The sequence below is a fragment of the Schistocerca piceifrons genome, chromosome 1 (genome assembly GCF_021461385.2).
Source record: "Schistocerca piceifrons isolate TAMUIC-IGC-003096 chromosome 1, iqSchPice1.1, whole genome shotgun sequence".
NCBI lineage: Eukaryota > Metazoa > Arthropoda > Insecta > Orthoptera > Acrididae > Schistocerca > Schistocerca piceifrons.
The window spans coordinates 508,393,031-508,415,122 of record NC_060138.1 but is presented as its reverse complement, the minus strand read 5'-3'; the positions used below and the strand labels follow the sequence as shown (position 1 = coordinate 508,415,122).

Sequence of the window (22,092 nt, the reverse complement as noted above, 5' to 3'; positions counted from 1 at the left end):
GGTTGGTATAGAGGATACAGATGTATTGAAGAAAAAGGAGGAGATGTGGGAAGGGGATAATGTCATACAGGATCCTCATGGGGGACGGGATACGCATACGGAAAGTGAGGTGGACCGAATGGCGTTCAATGATTTGGAGGGCTTTATAGAATTTAGGAGAGAATGGTAGTTCATATCGCTAACTTTATACCAAAAATCAGCGCGGAGACACATGTGCAAAGGCAGCCACTAAAGGCGCGCCTCTGTCGAGTTTTTGGGGGACTCTTCGAATGTTGCTCCATCTGTGGCGCGCAGGCACATGTATAATGATGATACTACAAGCGCACTCTTTGCCGGAATGCGCACTCGCGGAGATAAAATTCAGATGTCAAAACTAATATCATTACCTGCCACTAAACATGTTATTAACCATAAAATGCTTTTTCTGAACTAAAGAAATCACCAGGTCCCACTTCTTATCCAGTTGAAACCCGACAGCACGTTTATAAGATCTTCCACTAAACGTTTTTCAATCGATTCCTCAATAACTGAATCCCGGAAGGATCTCGTCCATATTTTGGCTGGTTCAAATGGCTCTGAGCACTATGGGACTTAACGTCTGAGGTCATCAGTCCCCTAGAACTTAGAACTACTTAAACCTAACTAACCTAAGAATATCACACACATCCATGCCCGAGGCAGGATTCGAACCTGCGACCGTAGCGGTCGCGCGGTTCCAGACTGGAGCGCCTAGAACCGCTCGGCCACCCCGGCCGACCGTCCATATTTTCGTGGGAGAATAATCCATGAATGTCGTGTGGAAATACAATGTTCGGCTATGGCCGACGTATTTGGCTGCGAAAGGCGATTGTGGCGATCATGTTCAATGCATCTTTCATGCACTGTGCGCGTTGTCTGACCACTCTAGGCTTTGCACAATGGCACCGTATTCTGAAGATTCCAGCCCTCCGCGGTCCCAGATCGTCCTTCGTCGAAACGAGAATAGCACAAGTCTCTGTAAGTGCGCAGAAGATTACATCGACATGATTTTGCTCAAGGTCTAGCCTAATTTTGACAAAATATTTCTGAAGCACGGGAGAAACGTCCTCTTGGTCTTGTGAGTGGTCATCATTCTTCTTCCATAAAGCTGCGCTAATCTGATGTCAAGAATATCCAGTACCTGTAAAGGTGTTCCAGCTCCTTTGCAAGGCTGTCTCCATCAGGCACAACAGGATCGCCGATGGCGAACACATGAAGGCGGAACTACAAAACCTCAGATCCATTTTTGGAGCCAGTGGTTATGGGAAGAATATGATAGATAAAACTATGACGACAATGGATGAAGGCAATCGGAAAGAGCAGGAGGAAGCACAGAACATAGCCCTATTACCACATGTACAAGGGGTCACTGGACGTGTGGGCAAATTTCTCCACCGAGCCGGCATCAAACCAATCTTTCGGAGCAATAACAAAATAAAAGACGTGATAGGCTCAAGGAAAGTTGCGCCCGACAAGCTAAACATTTCAGGAGTCTACGAAATCGGTTGCGAATATGGACTGATGTATGTAGACGAGCCAGGGCGGCCGATCAGCACACGAATTGTAGAGCATGAAAGATGTATCCGTATGGGACAACGCACCAGGTCAGCAGTGGCGGTACACTGGGAGGAGTGCGATAAGGAGATAATATTCCGTGGAGCTCGCTTACTGGTGAAACAATCATTTACATTGAGGAGGAAGATTAGAGATGCGATAGAAATAGCCAAGCGATCCGCCAACATGAATAGAGGGAACGACTATAGGCTTCCGGCGTCCTGGACGCCAGCAATGACAACGCTACGGCAGGACGGAGCGCGTAAAGCGACTCACACAGGCGGCGAGAGACCGCGGTGGTCGTCCGTACACAGAACACAGGCACGCCGCGGCCCGCATCTCGCAGTAAGGAAACAACGCTACTTCCAGCTACAACCCGTTTTCAATTCACCTGTTTCCACCAATGGCAAGAAATAACGTAAACACCAATCAAGCACGTCTTTATCCACCAGTGACAAGGAGTAACAGAGAGACCAATAGAGAACGCCAAACACCACTCCTCCTATCCCCATTTACCCTATCAAATTACATCTACATCTACGTCTACATCTACATCTACATGATTACTCTGCAATTCACATTGAAGTGCTTGGCAGAGGGTTCATCGAACGACAATCATACTATCTCTCTACTTTTCCACTCCCGAACAGCGCGCGGGAAAAACGAACACCTAAACCTTTCTGTTCGAGCTCTGATTTCTCTTATTTTATTTTGATGATCATTCCTACCTATGGAGGTCGGGCTCAACAAAATATTTTCGCATTCGGAAGAGAAAGTTGATGACTGAAATTTCGTAAATAGATCTCGCCGTGACGAAAAACGTCTTTGCTTTAATGACTTCCATCCCAACTCGCGTATTATATCTGCCACACTCTCTCCCCTATTACGTGATAATACAAAACGAGCTGCCCTTTTTTGCACCATTTCGATGTCCTCCGTCAATCCCACCTGGTAAGAATCCCACCCCGCGCAGCAATATTCTAACAGAGGACGAACGAGTGTAGTGTAAGCTGTCTCTTTAGTGGACTTGTTCCATCTTCTAAGTGTCCTGCCAATGAAACGCAACCTTTGGCTTGCCTTCCCCACAATATTATCTATGTGGTGTTTCCAACTGAAGTTGTTCGTAATTTTAACACCCAGGTACTTAGTTGAATTGACACCCTTGAGAATTGTACTATTATCGAGTAATCGAATTCCAACGGATTTCTTTTGGAACTCATGTGGATCACCTCACACTTTTCGTTATTTAGCGTCGGCTGCCACCTGCCTCACCATACAGCAATCTTTTCTAAATCGCTTTGCAGCTGATACTGGTCTTCGGATGACCCTACTACACGGTAAATTACTGCATCATCTGCGAACAATCTAAGAGAACTGCTCAGATTGTCACCCAGGTCATTTATAAAGATCAGGAACAGCAGAGGTCCCAGGACGCTTCCCTGGGGAACATCTGATATCACTTCAGTTTTACTCGATGATTTGCCGTCTATTACTACGATCTGCGACATTCCTGACAGGAAATCACGAATCCAGTCGCACGACTGAGACGATACCCCATAGGCCCGCAGCTTGATTAGAAGTTGCTTGTGAGGAACGGTGTCAAAAGCTTTACGGAAATCTAGAAATACGGAATCAACTTGAGATCCCCTGTCGATAGCGGCCATTACTTCGAGCGAATAAAGAGCTAGCTGCGTTGCACAAGAACGATGTTTTCTGAAACCATGCTGATTACGTATCAATAGATCGTTCCCTTCGAGGTGATTCATAATGTTTGAATACAGTATATGCTCCAAAACCCTACTGCAAACCGACGTCAATGATATAGGTCTGTAGTTCGATGGATTACTCCTACTACCCTTCTTAAACACTGGTGCGACCTGCGCAATTTTCCAATCTGTAGGTACAGATCTATCGGTGAGCGAGCGGTTGTATATGATTGCTAAGTAGGGAGCTATTGTATCAGCGTAATCTGAAAGGAACCTAATCGGTATACAATCTGGATCTGAAGACTTGACCGTATCAAGCGATTTGAGTTGCTTCACAACCCCTAAGGTATCTGCTTCTAAGAAACTCATGCGTGCTAGCAGCTGTTCGTGTTTCAAATTCTGGAATATTCCATTCGTCTTCCCTGGTGAAGGAATTTCGGAAAACTGCGTTCAATAACTCCGCTTTAGTCTTCGGTAACAGTACCATCGGCACTGCGCAGCGAAGTTATTGACTGCGTCTTGCCATTTGTGTACTTTACATACGACCAGAATTTCTTCGGATTTTCTACCAAATTTCGAGACAATGTTTCGTTGTGGAACCTATTAAAGGCATCTCGCATTGAAGTCCGTGCCAAATTTCGCGCGTCTGTAAATTTTAGCCAATCTTCGGTATTTCGCGTCCTTCTGAACTTCGCATGCTTTTTTCGTTGCCCCTGCAACAGCGTTCGGACCTGTTTTGTGTACCATGGGGGATCAGTTCCATCTCTTACCAATTTATGAGGTATGAATCTCTCAATTGCTGTTGCTACTATATCTTTGAATTTGAGCCACATCTCGTCTACATTTGCATAGTCAGTTCGGAAGGAATGGAGATTGTCTCTTAGGAAGGCTTCTAGTGACACTTTATCCGCTTTTTTAAATAAAATTATTTAGCGTTTGTTTCTGGTGGACTTGGAAGAAACGGTATTGAGCCTAGCTACAACGACCTTGTGATCACTAATCCCTGTATCAGTCATGATGCTCTCTATTAGCTCTGGATTGTTTGATGCTAAGAGGTCAAGTGTGTTTTCGCAACCATTTACAATTCGCGTGGGTTCGTGGACTAACTGCTCGAAATAATTTTCGGAGAAAGCATTTAGAACAATCTCGGAAGATGTTTTCTGCCTACCACCGGTTTTGAACAAGTATTTTTGCCAACATATTGAGGGAAGGTTGAAGTCCCCACCAACTATAACCGTATGAGAGGGGTATTTATTGGTTACGAGACTCAAATTTCCTCTGAACTGTTCAGCAACTAAATCATCAGAGTCTGGGGGTCGGTAGAAGGAGCCAGTTATTAACTTACTTCGGCTGTTAAGTATAACCTCCACCCATACCAATTCGCACGGAGTATCCACTTCGACTTCACTACGAGAGAAACCACTACTGACAGACACAAACATTCCACCACCAATTCTGCCTAATCTATCTTTCCTGAACACCGTCTGAGACTTCGTAAAAACTTCTGCAGAACTTATTTCAGGCTTTAGCCAGCTTTCTGTACCTATAACGATTTCAGCTTCTGTGCTTTCTATTAGCGCTTTAAGCTCAGGAACTTTCCCAGCACAACTACAACAATTTACAATTACAATTCCGACTGTTGATTGATCCAAGCACGTCCTGTATTTGCCATGCACCCTTTGAGATTGCAGCCCACCCCGTACTTTCCCGAGGCCTTCTAACCTAAAAAACCGCCCAGTCCACGCCACACAGAGTCCGCTACCCGTGTAGCTGCCAGCTGAGTGTAGTGAACTCCTGACCTATTCAGCAGAACCCGAAACCCCACCACCCTATGGCGCAAGTCAAGGAATCTGCAGCCAAGACCCTCCACCCGGCTCTGCACCAAAGGTCCGCAGTCGGTTCTGTCAACGATGCTGCAGATGGTGAGCTCTGCCTTCATCTCGTAAGCAAGACCGGCAGCCTTCACCAAATCAGATAGCCGCTGGAATCCAGAGAGAAGTTCCTCAGATCCAAAGCGACACACGTCATTAGTGCGGACATGTGTCACCACCTACAGCTGGCTGCACCCTGTGCTCTTCATGACATCCGGAAGGACCCTTTCCACATCAGGAATGACGCCACTCGGAATGTACACGGAGTGCACACTGGATTTCTTCCCCTCCTTAGCCGCCATATCCCTAAGGGGCCCTATAACACGCCTAACATTGGACCTCCCAACTACCAATAAGCCCACCCTCTGCGATTGCCCGGACCTTGAAGGCTGAGAATCATCCTCTGAAACAGGGCAGGCAGCTGTATCTGGCTCAGCTAGAGACAGTACCTGAAACCTGTTTGTCAGATGCACCGGGGAGGCTTTCTGACCAGCCTCCGGGGACGTCTTTCGCTGCCTGCCACGCCTTGGAACGACCTGCCAATCAACCACAGGCGTGGGCTCAGCCCCACTGCAGGCAGCAACCAGGGCAACCACAGCGGCAGACCGATCTGGGGATAGACGGGGCGAGGTTGACATCCCCGTGATACGCAACTCCGGCTCCCTACAGTGGTGCCCATTGGCAACAGCCTCAAGCTGCGCGACCGAAGTCAGCGCCGCCTGCAGCTGTGAGCGAAGGGATGCCAACTCAGCCCTCATCCAAACACATCAATCACAGTCCCTGTCCATTCTAATCGATGTTGAACAACAGTTTCTGAAACACGAGTCAGTGCCTAGATAACGCAAGGGAAACACGCAAAGAATGTATGAACTAAACTGTACAAATGCCTAACGACTGCGCTACAATCAGGTACTAAAGCGCGATGCTACAACTCTCAAATACTATAATACGCCCAAAATTTATGAATTAAACAGTGCAAGTACCCAACAACACGCAAAGAAATTAAGAATTAAACTATGTAACAAATAAGTGAGCTAAGAGTATACGACTTGCTGCTGGCAGCTGCTTATCCAACGGCGGCAGGGAGCACGTAAACAGTTTCTTCCAAAAATGGTTTAAATGGCTCTAAGCACTATGGGACTTAATATCTGAAGTCATCAGTCCCCTAGACTTACAACTATGTAAACCTAACTAACCTAAGGACATCACACACATCCATGCCCGAGGCAGGATTCGAAGCTGCGACCGGAGCAGCAGCGCGGTTCCGGACTGAAGGGCCTAGAACCGCTCGGCCACAGCGGCCGGTAAGTTTCCTCCGTTACGGTATAAGATCTAAAGTCTCTCTCGTGCAGCGCTCAGCTCAGCACAAAGTCCTGAGGAAGGGCACTCGAAATAGTGGCCGAAACGTCGGACAATTTTATGTATTGACAATGCGGTCAACAGCGCAGAAGAATTTTATTAACAACCTCAGTTCTCCTTAAGAAGTGGCTTCCTGTGCTTCCTACATGTAATTACATTTACTCTCTACTACAACTCTCAGAACGCAAGTGTCGTCTTCCTATTACTCTGTACTGACGCTCTCGAAGTCTGCGACCGAACGGGGGCTCGACCAGCGATGGGCGGCTGGTTAAGTCAGCGTCGACAGGGGGCGCTGAACTTCGTCTTCCTGGAGGCGTGGCGCTGCCCTTTCTTTCAATTGGCTCGCGGATCACCGCCTTCTTGATGCCGTTTTGAGGCGTTGCGCTGGTCGGTGTGCAGTCGATGTTTTAGGATTGCACATATAGAATTCCGATGCTGCAAAAAAGCCGCTCTGCAAATGAGTCATCCACATATTACCGGAAGACGTTTAGATTAAGTTCTGCCGGATCAAGTGCCCTCTCCTTAGAGTCATCCATAATAGACATTTTCTGTCAGAGGGGAGAGAGGACTACCCATAGCAAAACCGTCAATTGCTCAAAATACTCAATGCTGAATTGAAATGATTAATTTATTGATGAAGCCAAGTTGAGTTCACAGTTGTGTAAGAGTTTTGCTCTTATTAAGCGTTTGCTAATTTACATGTCGGCCTTGGATTTCGTTTAGGATTCCACGAAATATATTGCAGCTTCAGCAAAGCTTGTATCAAACTGCTTCAACATCCATATCTCCTCTGTTCGCCATATTTCTATTGAAATTATCGTACTTAAAAATGCTATTCCGGTATACCCACGACTGCTTGAAACCGAACCGTTGCTTTTTAACTTGTGTAATTATGACAGAAGATGGGAATCCGTCTCAATGACATGGCACAGTCGTGCGCCACTTACATCGTGCTTTGCTGCTGCGGTACTCAAAGAATACTCGTAACAAGTGTTCATACATGACACAATACATGTTTTTGGTATACAACAACCATTCTTCGATCTAATGCACTTCACTGTTACAACTCTTACTAAATGTCGTAGTTGTGACAAGAACTTCGGCCCATCATTGACGAGAGGGCAGAGAATAAAGAGTACTAGTACTTCATGAATGCATTTTAGACAGTAGAAATAGTATACTTGTTATGTTCACCGCGTTATAGACAGGAATTGTGATTCCGGTAGGCGAAATCGACGAAAGTTGTGTTACTGTCTATCTCACTTTGGAAGGAAGGGGTTGGCATTATGGAAGTGATAGGAAATCAGTTTATGTGTATTATTTATTTTGATTTTTAGTTGCTCCTACTTTTGCGTTATTCTCACGCGATGAATATTTGCTTATCCCTTTTGGAATTTTTATTTCCATAGAGGTAGCGGTGGAGGGAGCGGAAGGAAGGAGGGGAACCTTCCTGTGTGTTGTGCATTTGGCCAGGGAATGGTAACTCGGCGTGACGATGAGACCTAACAGCAAAATCATCAGTGGTTATCATTTCTCGCATTTACTGAAAGAATGGTTCTCCTGTCCATTAGGCTATTTGATGGAAGACTTGATACTGGCTTCTCTGTTTTATTCATCTGGATAGACGCGGGAAATAAACTTAAGAAACACGTTAGTAGCAGTGGGACATTGCTAGGGACTTTACGATGTACTATATACACGACTGCTGACGCAGTTTCTCAACTTCCCAATGGAAACATCACACTGAAGGTGCATGTTATGCACTGTTTTGATGTCTTATTTAATTCTAATGTGGGGCTTTGCGTTTTACAAGGCAGTTTATGTACTGATAAATTTCAGTAATTGGAAAAAGTGTTCCAACGATTGCCATTTGTCACCGACAACATCGTTTTCAACTTGAGAAATTTTTTTTTCGGCTTTTGCTGTTTTATCCACATTATACGAGAGACAGCACAAAGTGACTTAAATTATACGCTGCATGGGCTGAACACGAAGTCCACTGACAAAATTTCTGCGGTTGTTCAGGGATATTTCCTGAGTATTGTCGTGTAAGAGACCGGTGACTTCCGATGGTCCTTTACAGAATAATAATGTATTTACGTTCTAAATCTACCTCCAAAACAGAACTTGATATACAGTCATCAAAACGTATAACAAAAGAACAGAGTAATGTGCAACAGCCCTCAGACAGAAGCAAAACTACTGTGATGTGGTTGCCGTCGTTGTGCCATTGCATTCAGCGAACCCATACACGAGACAGATATCGGCCGAATCTTCATTAGTAAATGTGTCTATACCGTTGTTTCACTGTTAAAATTCAACAACACTGGAAAAACACACGCGAGACAGAATCGACAGTACTGAATGCAGACTTGAAGGCGAAGAGTAAAAGTGCGGCATTAGTTGCTCGAACAGTCCACGGGTATACTGCCGGTTCATAGTGTCCAACGGGCACAATATTTCGGCGATCAGACATGTCGCCATCGTCAGGTGCGCTGCCGAACTGAGCTCCTGAGGGCGGACGGCCGATTTAAATCCCCTCCCCCCGCGGGCCGCTCTTTTCGCCGTCCGCGCCCGCGCGCCGGCGGTCGCGAAGACGTGGGCGTCGGAATCTGTCGTGGCGTCGATGTGCTTGCTACGTCCACCCTGGTCGCCAGTTCGTACTTCTTGCTGAGAGTCTTCTTAATTACATTCAATGCCGGGTCCGAAGCCTTGCTGAGATTGTAGCCGCAATCTCGGTTGATAAGATCTTCCCTGGTGCGACAGCGTTATAAGGGAGGCTATCGACGGCGAAGAGAGTGGCCCGCGGGGGGAGGGGATTTAAATCGGCCGCCCGCCCTCAGGAGCTCAGTTCGTCAGCGCACCTGACGATGCCGACATGTCTGATCGCCGAAATATTGTGCCCGTTGGACACTATGAACCGGCAGTATACCCGTGGACTGTTCGAGCAACAAATACGCCAGGAGAAACTGAAGAATTGCGGCATTAGTGTTGTCAACAGCGAGCCCCGGGAGTAAGTGAAAGAAGTTTGCTGAGAAACAGTGCTTTCCGTGGCCATCTGAGGTGTTTTAAGTCTAATACAGATACAAAGCTATCTGGGACTAAGAACTCGAACTACTCTGCAACGAACCACTGGCGACCACATGTCCCTTACACCAAAATCCTCAGGAAGTGTCGCTGTATACGGGGGGAGGTCAAGAATATGGAAGCATTAAAAACAAAGCGCATTACCATGCTTCATAGGGCGTAGGAAAACCGTTCGCATTCAAAACAGTTTCCAATGGTCTCGGTATGGAGAAGTACAGGTCCTGCTCTGTTTTCAACGGAATCTTGTGCTATTCTTCCTGCAAAAAAGTGGCTACTTCAGGTATCGATGATAGAGGTGAATAGCGATCACGCACCCTTCATTCCAAAGTAGAGCATAAAGGCTCAATAATACTGAGACCTCTTGACTATGGTGGCCAAGGGAGATGCAACTGTTTGCCCTCGTGCTCACAAAATCTGGACGATGCAAGGTGTGTGGACAATGGCTCAGTCTCCTAGGAAGACAACATCACCAGTGAGGAGCAAATATTGTACAATGAGATGGACGTGATCAGCCAAAGCGATGATGCGACCTCGCAGAGTAACCAAGGGGCTCATTGAACAACATTATATGGCTGCCCAAATCATAACTGAACCTCCGTCATGTTTAACTCCCGGGTCGTGAATAGGGGCAAAAGTTGAAAACCGTGTACAACAAGACTAATCCGACCAAATGACTTCCCTCTATTGCTCTGTACTCTAGGTTTTATGGTTTCGACACCATGTTTTTCTGTTACTGGCATCTGCATCACTGACGAGTGGTTTTGAAACTCCAGCTCGCCCTGCAATTCTTAGCTTGTGGAACTCCCATCGCGTTGTTTTGGTGCTGACGGGGTTTGCGACTGCGACATTCAGCTGTGCAATGACATCTGCAGCTGCGGTACTCTTAGTTTTTCGTCACAATCTCTTGAACGACTATCTGTCACGATCACTCTACACATACACTACTGGCCATTAAAATTACTACACCACGAAGATGATGTGCTACAGACACTAAATTTAACCGACAGGAAGAAGATGCTGTGATATGCAAATAATTAGCTTTTCAGAGCATTCACACAAGGTTGGCGCCGGGGGCGACACCTACAACTTGCTGACATGAGGAAAGTTTCCAACCGATTTCTCATACACAAACAGCAGTTGACCGGCATTGCCTGGTGAAACGTTGTTGTGATGCCTCGTGTAAGGAGGAGAATTGCGTACCATCACGTTTCTGACTTTGATAAAGGTCGCACTGTAGCCTATCGCGATTGCGGTTTATCGTATCGCGGCATTGCTGCTCGCGTTGGTCGATATCCAATGTCTGTTAGCAGAATATGGAATCGGTGGGTTCAGGAGGGTAATACGGAACGCCGTGCTGGATCCCAACGGCCTCGTATCACTAGCAGTCGAGATGACAGGCATCTTATCCGCATGGCTGTAACGGATCGTGCAGCCACGTCTCGATCCCTGAGTCAACGGATGGGGACGTTTGCAAGACAACAACCATCTGCACGAACAGTTCGATAACGTCTGCAGCAGCATGGACTATCAGCTCGGAGAGCATCACAGACAGGAGCGCCTGCAATGACGTACTCAACGACGAACCTGGGTGCACGAATGGCAAAACGTCAGTTTTTCGGATGAATTTAGGTTCTGTTTACAGCACCAGACAATAGCATCCGTGTTTGGCGACATCGCCGTGAACGCACATTCGAAGCGTGTATTCGTCATCGCCATACTGGCGTATCACCCCGCGTGATGGTATGGGGCGCCATTGGTTACACGTCTCGGTCCCCTCTTGTTCGCATTGACGGCACTTTGAACAATGGAAAGCTACATTTCAGATGTGTTACGACCCGTGGCTCTACCCTTCCATCGATCCCTGCGAAACCCTACATTTCAGCAGGATAATGCACTACCGCATGTTGCAGGTCCTGTACGGGCCTTTCTGGATACAGAAAATGTTCGACTGCTGCCCTGGCTAGCACATTCTCCACATCTCTCACCAACTGAAAAACTCTGGTCAATGGTGGTCGAGCAACTGGCTCGTCACAATACGCCAGTCACTACTCTTGATGAACTGTGGTATCGTGTTGAAGATGCATGGGGAGCTGTACCTGTACACGCCACCCAAGCGCTGTTTGACTCAATGCCCAGGCGTATCAAGGCCGTTATTACGGCCAGTGGTGGATGTTCTGGGTACTGATTTCTCAGAATTTATGCACCCCAATTGCGTATAAATGTAATCTCACGTCAGTTCTAGTATGATATATTTGTACAATGAATACTAGTTTATCATGTGCATTTCTTCTTGGTGTAGCAATTTTAATGACCAGTAGTGTACTTTCCAGCTTGTAACGTAGCGGATGTTTTTCCGCCTTCCTTGTATCCAGTATAAGTCTTCGTTACGTCGGCTCTTGGAACGCAAACGCTTCACGTGCCTTGGTTACGGAAGTACGCACCATACAACCACGCACAGTTTGTCCAAGTTCGAGTTCAGTTGGCTCTGATATAATGCACTTACTCGACAGGACACTTTTCTGAATGCGACTGGCAGTTGCAACTTGTTATGCTTACTATACAGGTGCCGTTAGTGGTCAAATACAACAGCGCAACCTGCGGGCTTGGCTAGCATCTGAATTTATGTTCATACACGAATTTCTAGCTGTGTTTTCGTATTTTTGTCCAACCTCTGTGCATAGAAATTATTCTATGCAGTCCATGTGTTAATGCTGTGGATGCTCCTTTTCCCCAACAGACTGCTACAGTGAATGGGAGAACCAGAGGTGCATGGATCTCGGCGTGCCGGACGCGCCCATGACTTTCCACAATAGGACGTGCGTGCCGGTGGACACGCTGTGCAGCGAGCACTTCATGGCCATGAAGGACGCCCACACCTGCTCCAACGGAATCGCGGACGTCCCTCTGCGCTCACTCGTCAAGCGCGTGCTGTCTTCGGAGGAGTACTACAAGTACGCACTGCCCACTTGCTGCCACAACCGTGTTATCTTTATGCAGGCGATATTTGATTGGCCCCATCTCAGCCATCTCAGCAGGCAAAGATCCTGATATCGCTCCTTTACATGCAATCGGGTTAAGATGTTACGCGTATTCTCACTTGCGAGGATCTTCAAAAAGTAAGTTACACATTATTATGGCAGACCAAGTAACGTTTATTACTTCAAAGTGTCACAGATACATGACACTATTTTTCAAAATAGTCACAAGTCTCTGTAAATCAACGTTCGTAACGTTCTACCAATCGCTCAATTCTTCCACTATAGAAATCTCTTCTTTGGTCAGCGAGCCGCTCAACAACCGCAGTGTGACCGTCCCGTCCTCACTGTTGGAAAATCTCCTTCCTCAGATGTTCTTCCTCGATCGCCTCGATTGCCGTCTGTGGTCGAAGTCGACGGACTTCCTCCCGGATCAGCATCCCCCACGACTCTGAGGCCTTGGTTAACTTGTTGGAACCATTTCACTACAGCTGGACGTGCCATTGCATTTGGTCCGTACACTGCCAGAATTTCACCTTGAATCTGTGTGCAATGTGGCGTTTTTCTCACAAGAATCGTATTATTCCGTATACTGCGGAGGGCCTTGCCAACTGCTACTGTATTTCCCTCGTACACTGTGATTATCCATACCATAGCAGAACTTCCTTTGCATGAAACGAGGCTCAGAATGCGCCACCCTCATTGCGATATCGTCTTAGCATGGGACGACGAGTGTAACTTACTTTCTGAAGCCCCTATGTATAAAGGGCAGTCAAATGAAAATGATAAAGATACGAAGAAGTAAGTAAAGTCTTATTTATTTCAATATTAATCGTCATAACTGATAATACATTCATCCCACCGTGAGACAAGACGGTCAATGCCTTGGTGGTAAAATGTCTGCGGTTGCCTACGCAACCACGATTGTACTCAGGAGGCACATCTTTGTCCGAATCATGTCGACGGCCACAAATGTGCTTCACAGCTTCAAAAATAGGGATGTTGCGTGGAGAGAGATCGGGACTGCGTGGACGACTTATAGGGCTTCCTACCGAAACTTCTGCAGCATAGTCGAAACATGTGGACTACGCTACAGAAGTTTGACTGGGAAGCCCTTACACACCCTCCTTACAATCCCGATTATACATCATGTTTCGTAAGCAATCTCATTTGTAAAGTGACCATATATTCCTAAAATCCTACCACCAATTGAAGCTAATCTACGTTGCGTCTATGTGATCATTTCATTTCATATCCACACAAACTGTTGCGCCAAGATTTTTTGCATAGGTTGAACGATTCCAGCTGTGTCTAACAAGGGGAGGCCGCCGATTGTGAAATTCAGATTCGATTCATACTGCGCATAATAACAGCTCATGGCCAGAGGTGTAATGTGGCAAAGCACCGAGATGCACTTCTCAGCCGTTGTCGAGAAAATAGACAGTTAAAAGATAAAAGAAACCGTTGCGGTGAAATACTCTCTACGATTAATAATTTCCTACAGCATCGTGGCGCAGCGGTAAGCGCTCGGGTTTGAAATCCGAAGGTCGCCGCATCGAATCTCGCGGCATGCAAATTTTTTTTTTTTTTTTTTTTTTGTATTTCAAATGTGTGCACACACACACACACACACACACACACAATTCCCGGCAATCAGTTGCATCAATTATGCATATAATAAGTTGTTGAAAGTCGTTTGTCGTGGAAAAATAATACTTGAAATAAAACACAATATCACAAATAATATTCAAGTGGATACAATTTATTGAAAAGTTCGGTATACACTCGCACATAATTAACAATTAGTGACCAGAAGTAGCTGGAGTATCGCACGAACCAGAGTGATAGTTATCATAGAAACATGGAAAGCAGAGAACAGCACGACATAGAGCACATCTGATAAACGATGCGTTTTTACAAGAACAATTGTTTTTTAAATTACCTGTTGGGAAACACACCTGATTGACATTCTGAAAAATCGTTCCATCGTTCGTCAGGTTTGATGCATACCACGCGTATCGTATCATATCGGCAAAAATCGGAGAAGACAATTGGTGGTGGACGATGGATTGGATTTTTATACAATCGTCTCTGGAGTTGATGTCACGGTTTCGCTCGATTAAAAAAGCACAATTTTGAAGGCGCTTCATCAAATTTTTTACCTGCCGGTAAAAATACACGTCACACGGTTGGACGAGAGGAGTGCACTTTGGAGGAATGACTTTTATAGTGCACGTTGGTAACTTCTTATCGTCCTGGAACATCTCATCGTATAATGCTGGGTTCGTTTGCCCACCCCAAGAGTCGATCGGAAGGAGAAATTCTTTCTTTTGTACGTATGGTTGCAAAGCATTACGCAAGAAGTCCATGAAGAAACCCGTTGTTAGTTACCGGATTTGGAGGATGTAATAACAACGTTGGTATACTTCTTGGCGTACTCGTCGACTGTCTTCTGTACTCTGGGTCCAAACGTACCTGTGGACTCTTGGAGGCATACGAAAACAAGTGGCAAGACTCGTCCAGACATCGTGATTGAATATTGTGCCGTATACGAATGCGTCACCTTGTTCATGTCGTGTCGGGTTACCAGGACAGCCTTTTCATGTGTGTGTGTGTGTGTGTGTGTGTGTGTGTGTGTGTGTGTGTGTGTGTGTGTGTGTGTGTGTTTGTGTATACATTTGTATTACAAAAAACAAATAATAATAAAAAAAGTTGGATCCCGCTACCTTCGGATTACGAACCCCAGGGCTTACCGCTGCGCCACGACGTTGTAGGAAATTATTAATCGTAGAGAGTATTTCACCGCAACGGTTTCTTTTAACTGTCTATTTTCTCGACAACGGCTGAGAAGTGCATCTTGGTGCTTTGCCACATTACACCTCAGGCCATGAGCTGTTATTATGCGCAGTATGAATCGAATCTGAATTTCACAATTGGCGGCCTCCCCTTGTAAGTGATATTGTAGTCATAGGGTACTACATTCTTGCCTTAGGCGAAGTGCAGAATTTTACACGTCTGAAAATTTGAAGCAATTTCCCAGTCTTGTCACCACTTTGAAATCTTACCAAGATCTGATGGAATATTTTTGCGCTTTTTTCAGATACTACTTCATTGCAGATAACTGTACCACCTGCGAAAAGTGTGAGGTTACTGTAAATACTCTCTTCCACGTCAAATACTGCAGTTCGGTGTGCCTTGCCCTTGCTGTTTCAATCAGCACACAGTTTGATTTATAAACTCCGTTCTGTAATTAAAAATTCCATAACGATACAATATACATAATGTGTCAATTTATATGTAGACCTTGCATTTCGCTAAGAATTCCTAGGAGTATATTGCAGCTTCGTCACTTCCTCAGAGAGGAATGAATGTATCCCGTCTGTTTGCGTCTTGAGTAAATCCCGTGTGCAGGTGTGAGAACCTTTTCTAAATGTTGCTTAGCGTGTATCTGAGTCGGGAAATCAGTACCATACCGGTATTCATCTACTGAGATATGGGAAAGCGCTCAAAAAATCCAGTTTGGCCTCCACATCCGGACCTAGTTAATTCTTTGGCGGATCGGTAATGTTGCCAGCGCGCCTCGTCAACCCGGAAGTGGGCTCTTTAACGTACACGGCTAACTGGGCAAGTATATTACATATTGTGTAATCCATGGGACTGTGTTCTAAGAATTACATAAAAAGCGAATGCACTCGAAATGTACCACACATTTGTGAATGGGAGAGAAAATAAAGGACGTAATGGTGGACAGAGAGGTGGCCCACTAGGAAGATAGTCTCGGCTTGTTTCGCCAGTAGTCATACTGGCCGATTCAGCCCACGTTGTATCAGTTACATGGAGTGATTGAGCGAATAGCTCTAATACTACACTGCATTCTGTTGCGTTATACCACCCTCTTTAGTTTGTGTTCAACTCTTATTATTTACAATGCTTTTCAACTCACTGTGGTTATCTGTACTTGTTACTTTCTGTCATATAGTCATTGTGTATTGGCACTGTTCTTATGGAACTTGACGGCCATATCCTTCCAACTATTCTAAGTAGATTTGTCTGAGGCGTAAGGAGGTTTATCTCATACAATGCGCCAAACGGATAACCACGATAAGACGGCACGGTACTGGCACTCCCTACACAATATTAAATTATTAAAAATGCGTATTGTCCATGATGAAACTAAAAAGCATACCTCTGTTACAGAAGCCGAGGATGTGTAAGAGATTCGCGGTGGCCGGCCGCGGTGGCCGTGCGGTTCAAAAATGGTTCAAATGGCTCTGAGCACTATGGGACTCAACTGCTGAGGTCATTAGTCCCCTAGAACTTAGAACTAGTTAAACCTAACTAACCTAAGGACATCACAAACATCCATGCCCGAGGCAGGATTCGAACCTGCGACCGTAGCGGTCTTGCGGTTCCAGACTGCAGCGCCTTTAACCGCACGGCCACTTCGGCCGGCAGGCCGTGCGGTTCTAGGCGCTTCAGTCCGGAACCGCGTGACTGCTACGGTCGCAGGTTCGAATCCTGCCTCGGAGGGTTTTGAACGGTATTTTTGAGTTAATCTATCATCTCGAGCTCAACTTAAATCTTCTATAAATTTTAAACCGTCTTTTCTTGATTGCTCTGTCCAGCTCCCCCTCACCGCGAATCAAAAAAATGGTTCAAATGGCTCTGAGCACTAAACCAAACTAACCTAACGACATCACACACATTGCCCTAGGCGGGATTCGAACCTGCGACCGTAGCAGCCGCGTGGTTCCGGACTGAAGCACTTAGAACTGCTCGGCTACCACGGTCGGCTCATAAAAGAAGGCGTGGCATGAAAATACGGGCTTGCATAACCGAATGCTCGGTAACAAAAATAAAGAGGATACTAGGTGTAATCAAAAAGAATATCAAAGCCGTTTTCAGAACCTGCATGGGGTCTTTTCTAAATGCGACTCATAGCTCGTCGTATATACTAGTACAACACAAATGAAAGTGGAATCACAGTGAAGGGTCTGCCGAAAATATCTCCAAAACGCACTAAACTGCATTATTCAGTCACATTAATGTGATCACCTGTAAGACGGCTGGCTAACTACCTTCTGCAGCGCGGACCGCTGCGAGACGAGCAGGAGGAGAGTCAGTGTGGTTGTGGAGGGTAACGACACGGATGTGGAACTATAATAACTCCGGTACTGTGGCCAACTGTGTTAGGTTTTCGGCTGAGGATCCTTGGCGCCAATAGCCCGATCGAGGTGGTCCCACAGGCTGTCGATTGGATATAAATCCGGGGACTTCTGTGACTCAGTAAACTCATCTTGGTGCTCATCGAACCACGCACGTAAGCTGGAAGCGGCGTGACAAATTGCATTGTCCTGCCGATAGATGTCATAGCGCCGAGGAAAAATAAACAGCTAGTACGGATGACATGGTCCCCAAAGATAGACGAATACTTTTGTTGATCCATTGTGCCTTCCAGAATGATCTCATGACAAGATCACCCAGGGAATGCTGCGAAAATATTCCCCAGACCATAAAGATCCCTCCTGTGGCCTAGATGCTTACGACGAGTGCTTCAGGATATTTACTTGCAGACGTTTCACGCCGATGGAGCATAAAACGTGATTCCCTGCAAAGATCACCTATCGCCACTCACTGGATGTCAAGTGCGATAATGGCGTGCAGATTCCAGCCGTAGTCGCCAATGAACAGGAGTCAGTTTGGGTACGTGAACGAGGCGCCTGCTGCGGAGGCCCACACGCAGCAACGTTCACTGAACGATCGTTGAGGAGACACTGTTGGGAGCTCCTTGGTTCATTTGGGCGATCAGCTACTCAACAGTGACAGGTCTCTGCAGTCATCGTTCACCGCTGTCATCTGTGGTCCGTGGTGCACCACAGTTGCCCCGGCGTCAGTTTTGGATAGCGCCATTTTGCCATTCACGGTATACTTCAACCTCGTCGGCACGCGAACAGTTCAAAAACTTGGCTACTTCGGAAATGCTTCCTCTCTTGGTGCGAAAGCCAAACGATTATGCCCTTTTGGACATCAGATAACGCGCTCCTTTTCCACAACGCGAGAACGACTAAACTATATGAATATGCCATTGGTGACCGTGCAGCTTTCTAGAATGAAATTACAATTAAATCAATACCATTAGCTGCTGACGGGCGTTGATATACATCAAGGGGGACAATTGAAAATGTGTGCCGCGACCGGGACTCGAACCCGGGATCTTCTGCTTACATGGCAGACGCTCTATCCATCTGAGCCACCGAGAGCACAGAGGATAGTGCGACTGCAGGGATTTATGCATACGATTTGCCTGAACTCTTACGAGAGTCGGTGGATTGTCTGCCGCGAGTAATGGGTATAATGGCAGGGGCACTACGAATGCAGTGTGTGGACTATAAGTTGAGAATTTGCGTCTCACAGGGAGCGTGCAAGGGATAAATCCCTACAGTCGCACTATCCTCTGTGCCCTCGGTGACTCAGATGGATAGAGTGTCTGCCATGTAAGCAGAAGAACCCGTGTTCGAGTTCCGGTCGGTGCCCACATTTTCAACTGTCCCCGTTGATGTATATCAACGCCCGTCAGCAGCTAATGGTATTGATGTAATTGTAATTTCAACGACTAAACTATTTTCCGCGTCCCCCCCTCCCCCGCTCCCTACATGACACGCTTTATACACCCTCCACTAACAGTGAAGCGATCGACCGGTTGTGAGTGGCTATTGCACGTTGTCCTTCAACATAGACCATGGTCACATTAATGTGACGGGACCATACATTTTTCTTAAGTAAAATGTAAACAGCATTACGTATCTTACTAATTTTGAGTATCATGTGGCTGAACAGATATGGTATACCAGTCTAATGTTGGGAAATGGCATCAGACAATATAATATTTTTAATTTTCACGGGCCTTCTGTGTATGTGAGGAAAGATATAAGCACCTTATCTCACATGAATAGTAGGTCCGTCAAAATTAATGATAATAAATTAGACGGTGTAATAAATTAAACAGTATTATGTACCCATCACGGTAGTCGCGCTGCCGTGTTCGCCTCGGATTAAATCCACCCACTGATTAACGAAGAGGACGGCATATTGGTCAGCCTGGATGTGGCTTTTAGGCGGTTTCCCACAAACGACTGGGTGAATTCTGGGCTGGTACTCACGTTCTGCCTCAATTACACGAATAGGCAAATATGTAGAAAACGTTTCCACTGTTTCACAGTCTACGCGCAGACATTTGCGGTACGCAAATTACATCCCAGGCGAAGGGGTGAAGCCGGCCGAAGTGGCCGTGCGGTTAAAAGCGCTGTAGTCTGGAACCGTAAGACCGCTACGGTCGCAGGTTCGAATCCTGCCTCGGGCATGGATGTTTGTGATGTCCTTAGGTTAGTTAGGTTTAACTAGTTCTAAGTTCTAGGGGACTAATGACCTCAGCAGTTGAGACCCATAGTGCTCAGAGCCATTTGAACCATTTGAAGGGGTGAAGGGGCCGGCGACGGGAGGGGCTCAGAGACTGCCAACAGGAAGGGTAACTCCTAATATTAACAATGCCAAATCCGACAATAACAGAAACTAAATCCATACCGGTAGAGGAAAAACAAAAAGAAGAGACTAGACCAGTGTTTCCCAGCCTGTGGTTAATTATCCCTGAGGGATAAAATGAAATTTTTTGAGGGCTAAAAATAAAATAGTTGGATTGTGTTTCTGTCGTGAAACTAAGTTATTTTTAATATATCAGTACTATTGTCATTATTCATAAGACTGTATTACTTGTTACATTACGTGCTAATAACTACAGTTTTTTCAGATAGTACCATGAATGTGAAACGAATGTATAAACATCTTCCTCAAAGAGTCCAACCACTATAGTAAACACATACTTTTTGCTTTGTACCATATATCTAATATGTTTCAGTATCGCATGAGAATCCATTCTCTGAGTTGTATGTAGTTTCTGCAATGGATTAAACATATCTTCATTACTGATTTCGCAACAGATACACGAACTACCTGTAATAGACATCAAAATACAATAGTATGCAATGGTTGTTACATTGCTGTGAGACCTGCACGAATTATTATTTTTATTATTAATATTATTATTATTCTTATTATTATGGCGAACGGTCTTGCCGCAGTGGCATCACCGGTTCCCGACGGATCACCGAAGTGAAGCGCTGTCAGGCTGGGCTAGCACTTGGTTGGGTGACCATTCGGTCTGCCAAGCGCTGTTGGCGAGCGGAGTGCACTCAGCCCTTGTGAGGCAAACTGAGGAGCTATTTGATTGAGAAGTAGTGGCTCCGGTCTCGTAAACTGACATACTGCCGGGAGAGCGGTGAGCTGACCACGTGCCCGCTCCATATCCGCATCCGGTGACGCCTGTGGGCTGACAATGACACGGCGGCCGGTCAGTACCGTTAAGCCTTCATGGCCTTTTCGGGCGGAGTTTGGTTATATTTTTATTATTAGTGGCGGTGGTCACACACAAAGCATTACTGCCTGAAGTCCTCCAATTTCCGTCAGTTCAGAAGTAAGGAGGACAGCAACCAAGAGCTTTGCAAACATTAAGTATAGTGCACTCATTTTAATTTGGTTGATTTTAAATGGGGATGCAGGATAAGGGTACAGCAAGTGTCGGCGAGGAGAGGAGCGATGCAGAGGCAACGTGATTGGTAACAAATGTCTATTTTCAATGTGCCTCGGTAGCATTTTTAGCTGAGAAGGAGTTGATGGTAGCAGATGATGCACTGAGACTTGCTTCGTCATTCCGTAAAAAAAAGGGTGTTCGAAATAATCAATACTGTCTCCATGAATTATTAGTTCGTGGTTTGATAAAACACAAACACTAAATGTAATTTGTGTTCGAAGAAAATTGTCTTTCATTTCTAAGTTTAGGTAGACGCTAATGGTGGTGGTGGGGGCCGGGGGGTGGGGGTGGCGACGGAGGGGGTTACCAGCTAAAATCTGATTGCAATCAGCGGTAATGGTTCGAAGAAAGTTTGGGGACTACCGGAGACAGTATTATACAGCAGTTAAAAATAGTAAAGTAGTTGTTGACTGCTCGTAGCAAAATATACAACTGCAGTTGCTTAAGCTACCATCATTCCCCCATCCTCCCCTAAAGAAGAAGGCTTGATGAAACAGTGTAATTGTATAGAAAACTAGAGCGACTGTTAACACAAAATGTTCGCCTTGCTTCCCTATAGCGACTTCGCGATGGGCATCAAAGGCGCGACGTGGGAGCGGTGGGGCGACGTGCACTGGCCGCTGATGGGCTGCCTGGCGCTGGCCTGGCTCATCGCCTTCCTCTGCGTCTTCAAGAGCGTCAAGACCACCGGCAAGATCGTCTACTTCACCGCCATCTTTCCCTACTTCGTGCTGCTGGCGCTGCTCATCAGAGGTACCTGCACGTCGCGTTCACGCTAACATTTTAACATCCAGGTGAAAGCCTCCTACATCCTGTTTCAGTTTACTCTGAGAACATAACTGGTATGCCTTGATTTTTTTGACCCAGAAATGTAAAAC

At 46.0% G+C, this 22,092-nt stretch overlaps 1 protein-coding gene and 1 non-coding gene across 2 annotated transcripts in view; one reads left to right on the top strand and one right to left on the bottom strand.

Annotated features, from left to right (window-relative positions):
* LOC124742401 (sodium- and chloride-dependent glycine transporter 1-like) overlaps positions 1-22,092 on the top strand; it is a 152,666-nt gene that overhangs the window by 15,030 nt on the left and 115,544 nt on the right. The window contains exons 4-5 of the mRNA XM_047248803.1: positions 12,333-12,546; positions 21,774-21,967. Of these exons, the coding sequence (XP_047104759.1) occupies positions 12,333-12,546; positions 21,774-21,967 (408 nt within the window). The remainder of the gene's footprint in view (positions 1-12,332; positions 12,547-21,773; positions 21,968-22,092) is intronic.
* Positions 18,757-18,831, bottom strand: Trnat-ugu. Its single transcript has one exon. It is a non-coding gene; the product is annotated as a tRNA-Thr (tRNA).